The sequence below is a fragment of the Notechis scutatus genome, chromosome 8 (genome assembly GCF_049901735.1).
Source record: "Notechis scutatus isolate UNSWTSFEM ecotype Mainland chromosome 8, rNotScu1.2, whole genome shotgun sequence".
NCBI lineage: Eukaryota > Metazoa > Chordata > Lepidosauria > Squamata > Elapidae > Notechis > Notechis scutatus.
In genome coordinates, this window is record NC_142016.1 from 26,709,238 (window position 1) to 26,717,033 (window position 7,796).

Consider the following 7,796-nt stretch of genomic DNA (forward strand, 5'->3'; position numbering starts at 1 on the left):
CCAGTCTTAAAGTTGAATTCTGGGAGTTGAAGTCCACAAGTCTTAAAGTGGAATTCTGGGAGTTGAAGTCCACCTGTCTTAAAGTTGCCAAGATTGGAGACCTCTGGTCTAGGATTACCTGTATGGTGGGACACTATGAAACTGCCTCCCCCTCACCACCGTCCCTCTTCCCTTCACACCCCCCCCCCTTGCAGGTGCCAAGCCATGGGGAGCCCCACAGAGCCGCTGAGCGCGCTGGGTCGCTGGTACCTGTACGCCCTGCACGGCTACCTGGCGGAGGTGCTGTTCACGGCCACCTGGGACTTCGCCGCGGCGCGGGACTGGCGCTTCCATGGGGGCAGCAGCGCCTGGGCGCCCTTCATCTACGGCACCTGCGGGCTTATCCTGGAGCGCCTCTACCTGCGCCTGCGGGGCCGCTGCCGGCTGCCCACGCGCGGTGCGCTCTACACCGTCTGCATCTACCTGTGGGAGTTTGCCACGGGCGCGCTGCTGCGGCACTTTGGCGCCTGCCCGTGGGACTACAGCCACTTCACCTACAACTTCATGGGGCTGGTCACGCTCGAGTACGCCCCCTTCTGGTTCGTGGGCTCCATCCTGCTGGAGACGCTGGTCATCCGCACCACCCTGCGGCTCCGGGTAGATGGCGCCGCGAATCCCCTCCGGCCCCGCGCCGCTTTTGCGCTCAAGGAGGATTGAGTTGGGGAGGGGGGAGCGAGGGAGACCCCACCGACTCTGTTTCTGCAGGAGACCCTCCTCCCCATTTCTGCCCATGAAATCCCCCTGTTTCTGCCTTGGAGACCCATATTGTTCCTGTCCGGGAGACCCTCCCCCTAAAAAAATTCAAAGCCTGTTGACTGGCTTGTAATCTTCCAAAAGGAAAAGCCCCGAATTCCACAAATTGGAGTTTTACCTACCACAGGCCACTGACTTTTCATTAAAGGGAAATTGATTGAGATTCTGGTCCTGGTCCCACCCACCGTCTTGGGGCGTGTGATGTTTGCCTGCAGTTTTTGCCCCAAAAAGTTGTCAATTCCTTTCAGAATTTTCTTCAACGCCCCCCCTCACTTCAAACCTTGGTTTGCCAATCAGTAGAGCTGGTTTGAGTGACAACCTAAGATAACCCCAAATGAATCACAGTTTGGCTTAGCAGGATGTGGGGACCTAATTCCAGAATAGCTTCAGGCTTAATTTTAAGGCAGGGCTGTCCAACCCATGGCAACTTTAACTCCCAGAATTCCCCAGCCAGCACAGCTGAATTCTGGGAGTTGAAGTCCACAAGTCTTAAAGTTGCCAACCATTCTGTAAGCATGATGGTTTAACCGCAGTTCCCTGGCTGAGCCGTATAAGTACTGGGCTTTGACTGCTAGGAACAAACCCTGTTTTTCAAACTAGGATTCATGCAAACAAGCCATAAATTTAGAAACCACACTTAGTGCAATATCTAGGCTGGGATCTCTCCTTCCTCCCTCATCCTTATGATTCTTGACTCTTGACGAATGTCTCTTTTCTTTTGTGTACACCAAGAGCATTTGCACCAAGACAAATTCCTTGTGTGTCCAACCACACTTGGCCAATAAAGAATTCTACCTATCTAATCCATGGCGTCACCTGGCCAGGGGAAGGATTACAGGCTACATGCGTCGCTCCCACAAAACTGAGCATGGGATAAAACAACTGTTCTTGAAAAAACATACAACACTCTTACACCTACATGCACAACAGATGTGAATATCTGTGCCAAAGAAACCGCTTCAAGGTTCTCAATTTTCTGGGCCAGGTTATGTTGCCTTCTGGTGTCCCTTCATGGCCGGACAGAGAGACGCCCTCCATCCAGAAGTGGCATTTTGAACCAAATTCTCTCTCTGCAGGTTTTTTATTTAATTTTATATAGGTAGTCCTTGACTTACGACTACAACTGAGCCCAAAATTTCTGCTGCTAAACTAGACAGTTGTTAAATGAATGTCGCTTCATTTTCTGACCTTTCTTGCCATAGTCATTAAGTGAATCCCTGCAATCGTTAAGTGAATCACTGCATGGTTGTTAAGTGAATCTAGCTTCCCCACTGACTTTGCTATCTATAGATCTTTCTGGACTGGCACAATTCTGCGCTTCTCGGCACGCTCTCTCCTCGCACCTGAAAATTGGTCCTGGTTCCCTTTTAGCGTTTCAGGTTTTCGTGCTTACCTCTTGGGGGTGGGAGTGGGGCAGAGAAGGGGGTTGCTGCCCGGTGATAAAAGTCTGGTTGGGTTAAATTGGATTGGAAGCCGTTGTATTAGCCAGACATTCCAGTGGATACCAGCCACGGGACCGGATAATCCTAAAGCCCTCAATTGGCTCGATTAAGCCTGACCCAGATGTGTGGGTGATATGCAAACCAGGATCAGTCGGCTGATCCCTTGGCATCCAGGGAAGGGAGCCACGGTTTAATTGGGGGGCATTTTCCTTCCCCTCTGTGGACTGTTTGGCTAGTGGCAGTTTCCTCCATACAGGGTCAGCTCAATTCCTCCTGGGGTGGGTGCTGCTTTCAGCCTAACGTCCCCCCCCCCCAAAAAAAAAACCTTCCCTGTTCAGTCTTGCTTTGCAAAGCACAATGTGTGATTGTGCATGGAACAGAGAGGAATCCGCCTGGCACACACACACACACACACACACACACACACACACACACACAAACACGAGTCTCTTTATTCCTGGGCCCACCAATGCGCTTGCATGCGCCGGCCAACAGAGGGCAGGAGAGCCACGGCTGGGAACAGATCCCCGGGGAAGGATCCCTGCCCTGGCTGGGAGGGGGGGCTGGTGAGGGAAGGGCAGGCGGAAGGGAGGGGGGGGAGAGACGGGAGGGAAGGGATCCAGTGGGGAAGATTGTTACACTCTGGGCACTTTTGTCCAGTGCACAAAATTTAATGTTGAGGGTCATGTAAACAGGCCCAGACAGCCAACAGGACTGATTAGTTTTTAGATGGATGGACGGACAGACAGACAGACAGACAGATGTGTATAGACAGATACTGTAGATGGAAGGAACGACAGATAGATGGATAGATAGACATATAGGTAGATAGAGATAGAGAATTGGCTATCTATCTATCTATCTATCTATCTATCTATCTATCCATATATATAGAGAGAGAGAAAGAGAGAGAGAGAAAGAGAGAGAGACAGATACTGTAGATGGATGGATGGATAGATAATGATAGATAGATAAATAAATAGAGTGTGAAAGTGTGAAAAAGGGTCTCTCAGGCGATCCCCTTTTGCAGCCTTATGACAAGCAGGAACCCAGATTCACTTAATGGCCATGTGACTCACTTAACAACTGCAGTGATTCACTTTAACGTCTGTGGCAAAGGGGGCAAAACTCATTTAACAGCCGTCCCGCTTAGCAACATAAATTTGGGGCTCCGTTGTGGTCGTAGGTCAAGGACTCCCTGTATTTCTGGAGGATGCTGCAGGGCGGCAAGGAGAGGCACCCGCCTTCCTGCTCCTCCTCAGTCTGGCTTTCAAGGCAGCTCCAATTAACCTGCCACAACAATGGGGAAATTGAGGCCTCAGCCGGAGGAAGTGACCCACCCCTAAGCTGGGGGTGGAAATAGGAGTTCCCTCCGTGTGGCTCCAATCACTAGGCATCCCTCCCCTCCTGACAGGGGCCACTGGAGGTGCTTCCCGGCTCCTGGACCAATCCTTCCAAAGCGCCGGCCGCGGAGGGCATCCAAGGCACCACTCGGAGGGTAAGTCACCCCAGGCAGCTGCTGGCATGGGGAGAGGAAGCCAGGCACCCGACCCGGCCCTCTGGCGTCTCCTTGGGAAAGCAGGTGGAGTGCCTAGGAGAGAGAGAGGGGAAGGGAGGGAGAGAGAGGGAGTAAAAGAAAAGGAAGGAAGGAAGATGGATAGATACAGAAAGAAAAGAAAGAAAGAAAGAAAGAAAGAAAGAAAGAAAGAAAGAAAGAAAGAAAGAAAGAAAGAAAGAAAGAAAGAAAGGAAGGAAGGAAGGAAGGAAGGAAGGAAGGAAGGAAGGAAGGAAGGAAAGGAAGGAAGGAAGGAAGGAAGGAAGGAAGAAAGAAAGAGAGAAGGAAAGAGAAGGAAAGAAAAGAACAAAAAAGAAGAAAGAGATATCCATATAGTTTTTTAATCACCTTTTCATCAGTACCTGTCAAAATCTTATCTAGATCAGTCAATTTATCATAGAAACCTTCTGTTTTAAAATCTTCTCCAGCTCTGGCTGGAGAATTCTGGGAGTTGAAGTCCACAAGTCTTCAAGTTGCCAAGTTTGGAGGACTCTGTTTTAGAACCTTAAGTCGTTAAGTGAATCACTCTACTTCTTAGTAACATGGTTGTTAAGTGAATCCGGCTTCCCCATTGCCTTGGTCAGGTCTTAACGTTGCCAAGGTTGGAGACCACTGCTCTAAAGGACCCCTGTAAGCCACCTCCAGCTGCTGGAGAAAAGGGGGTGATGGACAGGACGACAATACACCAAGGAGTAGCTACTATAGGATTAACTCCAGAGAGGCCAGCAAAAAAAGTAGTGGGATAGTAATAACTTTGCTGGTTTTAAAGGGGCTGGTGGAGCCTCTGCGTCCAGGGGCGCTCTGCCCTGAGACCCCTCCTCCCGCGGGGGGGAGGTACGGTCCTGTGGGGGCACAAAGGGGGCCTTGCACAAGGCAAATTGGCAGCCAGCTGAAGCCCAGCCCTGCTTGGCTGCCGGCGGAGGCAGAAGAACCAGTCTGGGCTGCCCCACAACCTCAGCTGGTAGAACTAACCACCTGGAGATCTGCTGACCCCTTTATCTTTCATCTTTCACCCCACCTTCCCAAGGATTTCGTCAGGGTTTCAAAACAAAACAAAACCAAAAAAGACCCACGCTTCTAGCCCTCAAGGTGCAAACAAACGTGAATTTGCACGGAGTAACAGGAAGGAAGAGGAGGGTTACAGGGGGAATCATGATTTCCTGGTCTTCTCTCCCCCTTCCTCTGAAAATTAAATAAACTGGTCAAGAAGGGCAGGCGAAGGTGCAAATCCATCGTGCGTTGCAACCCCGAGTACGTTGGTTACAGATCTCTGCCAGCAAGACCCCTTTTTCAGAAGGAAAAGACGGGTTAAGCGCCTAGTCCTCATGAAGGCTGGCCGAACCTCTCAGCAGACCAGAGGAGGTGCGGTGAGATGTGATTGATTGATTGATTATTAAACTGATATGTCACCCATCTCCCCATCCAAAGTTAGTACACTGGCTAAGCCAGAGGTCCCCAAACTTGGCCACTTTAAGACGTGTGGACTTCAACTCCCAGAATTCCCCAGCCAGCCAGCCAGCCGTGTCCGTTTCTTTTTCTCCTCTCCCGCAAAGCAGAGAGATTGCAGAGGAAGGGATTGCAAGAGAGTAAACTCTGCTGGTGCTGGAGAATTCTGGGAGTTGAAGGCCACCAGTCTTAAAGTGGCCAAGTTTAGAGGCCCCTGGCTAAGCAGGGGTCCCCAACCTGGGCCACTTAAAAGATCTGTGGACTTCAACTCCCAGGATTCCCCAAGGCGGTTGGGCAGGGGTCAGATCGGCAAGGGTGGTGGATGGGGTCATACAAGACCACCCTGGGCAGAGCGAAGACCCTCCTCCTAGCCTGCAGCTCCGGGGTCTCCAACCTGGGCCACTTTGAGACTTGTGGACTTCAACTCCCAGGTGGGGCTGCAGAGGGCTGGGTGGGTTTGCCCTCGAGCCGCCAAGAATCCCACCTGCCCAAAATTTTCCCTTCCTTCCTTCCTGCCCGCAGCTGGCCAGCCATGGAGGGCTCTGGGGAACCGCTGGGCCCGCTGTGCCGGGCCTACATCTACGCCATCCACGGCTACTTCTGCGAGATCCTTTTCGTGGTCCTCATCCTGGACCAGGACTGGGCCTTCCGGGGGCCCCTCAGCGCCTGCTCCCTGCTGGCCTACGGCACCTGTGGGATGACCATGGAGGGCATCTACCTGCAACTGCGGGGTGACTGCTGCCTGCTGACCCGCTGCTCCCTCTACACCAGCTGCATCTACCTCTGGCAGCTGGGCATCGGCTACCTGCTGCGCTGCCTCGGCGCCTGTCCCTGGGACCACGGGCACCTCCGCTACCACTTCCTGGGGCTCGTCGCCCTGGAGCACAGCCTGCTGTGGTTCGTGGGCGCCCTGCTGCTCGAGAGGCTGGTCATCGCCCCCACCCTGCGCCTCCGCCTGGGGGCCCCCTGGAAACCCAAGCGGCGCCCCCTCCCCAAGTTCCAGCTGACCCACGACTGACCGCGGCTGCCCCGGGCAGGGGAGCGAGGGAGCGCCTGGCACTGCCCTCCCCTTGGGGGCTGGACCCACAGGAGGCACGGGCCCCTTTTTCAGGCCGGAGAAGGCCGCTGGACATGTCTGCCGGGCTGGGCAGGGAGCTGCCGCTGGACCTGGGGGGAGAGAGAGCCGAGTTCGAAACCTCACAGGACGGGAAGTCGGGGGCTCGCTTTGACCTAACTCCCGGGAGAGAAGGCAGGGAGGCTCCAGAGGCAAATTTTAATGGCGACTGTGGTTGGGGTCGGTTCTGCGATGCCACGTGAGGCGTGGAGAGCAACTATTTGGGCAGAATAACAGAGTTGGAAGGGTCCTCAGAGGTCTTCTAGTCCAGCCCCCTGCTCAGGCAGGAGAATAAAATGGAAGGAGAATAACAAGTGGAAATTTGGCATGAAATCCTCTAATAATCCGCAGTCCACGGAGATATGACAAGAGGAAGATTCCCCTCTCCGCCCTCTTTCTCTGCGGGGGGGCAGAAGGCGCTCCTTGGCTGCCCCAAAACGTGGGAAGCGGTGCCAGCTGGTGGAGGGAGAAGCCCAAACTGCCTGCAGCCTCTTCTCAGCCCCGCCGGGCTCATAAACCCAATGAATACACATTATGACGGGCTGTGGATCCCTCGCCTCGTTGGCTGGAGGGGCCACTCTGGCCGTGTGGCTTTCGGGGGCCCGGTTGGGTCGGGGTCCTGCGAACGGCAGGAGGGCGGGAGGGGCCGCCGGTGCAGCTGGAATCTCTTGGGTTCTTCTGAGCGGAGCGGCTTTCGTTTGGGGAGTCAAGGGCGCCATCTAGTGGCGCGATGCCGTCCCCGCAGCCTCTCTGCAGCGCCCCCTGTGGGCCGGCCTGCTTTCGAAGGGGCAAAAGCGCAGCAGAGAGCCAGTGGCTTCCTTGGCCTTCTTCTTCAACTTGACTTCAGGGGCAGAAGGTGCCAGGCCGCCTAAAAGTTGTGGGGTTTTTTTTCATACTGGGCTACATTAAGAGGTGACCAACTCCCAGAATTCCCCAGGCAGCAGGTGTGTGGACTCCGACTCCCAGAATTCCCACAGAATGTGGACTTCAGGTCCCAAAACTCCCCAGCCAGAATCCTGGAAGCTGAAGCCCAAGTATCTTAAAGCTGCCCAGTTTGGCAACTTTAAACAACGGCCTTTGCCGAGACAGGAAACAAATGTGACCCACCTGCCCATTGACCCACCTGGGAGCCACCTGCCATAAAGCAGCCGGGGGTTCTTTTGGGTCTCGGCTCCTGACGACACCAGGGGTGTCGCTGTAAGTTCTCCCCACAAAAGCCTGGGGAGATTTGCCTTCTTTCAGCTTGGTTTGCCCCCGCCGCGCCCTAGTTCTCCACTCGGGATCTCCTGTTGGTCTCCTTTCCTAGGATTAAGCCAAGTCGATGCCGTTGCAACCTCAGTCACTAAGTGAATGGTTGTAAGCGGAGTAAACTACTTCCAGGCAAACCCAGCCAGTTGCAATTTACTTAGTCAGTGGGGTCTGTGTGCAGGGGCTGAGGGAGCCAGAG

The 7,796-nt window shown here is 53.9% G+C and overlaps 2 protein-coding genes across 2 annotated transcripts; both read left to right on the forward strand.

Moving 5' to 3' along the window:
• Positions 1-202: 202 nt before the first annotated feature.
• On the forward strand, positions 203-822 carry LOC113428417 (transmembrane protein 229B-like). Its single transcript, XM_026690963.2, has one exon. It carries the CDS (start codon positions 205-207, stop codon positions 694-696), a length of 492 nt encoding a protein of 163 aa, XP_026546748.1. The 5' UTR covers positions 203-204; the 3' UTR covers positions 697-822.
• Positions 823-3,639: 2,817 nt separating this feature from the next.
• LOC113428415 (transmembrane protein 229B-like) lies at positions 3,640-6,639 on the forward strand. Its single transcript, XM_026690961.2, has 2 exons — positions 3,640-3,732; positions 5,758-6,639. Exon 2 carries the CDS (start codon positions 5,768-5,770, stop codon positions 6,251-6,253), a length of 486 nt encoding a protein of 161 aa, XP_026546746.1. The 5' UTR covers positions 3,640-3,732; positions 5,758-5,767; the 3' UTR covers positions 6,254-6,639.
• Positions 6,640-7,796: the final 1,157 nt, after the last annotated feature.

Bases quoted from the DNA above. Each gene is read 5' to 3' on its own strand.
- LOC113428417 (XM_026690963.2), top strand. From the start codon at position 205: ATGGGGAGCCCCACAGAGCCGCTGAGCGCGCTGGGTCGCTGGTACCTG.
- LOC113428415 (XM_026690961.2), top strand. From the start codon at position 5,768: ATGGAGGGCTCTGGGGAACCGCTGGGCCCGCTGTGCCGGGCCTACATC.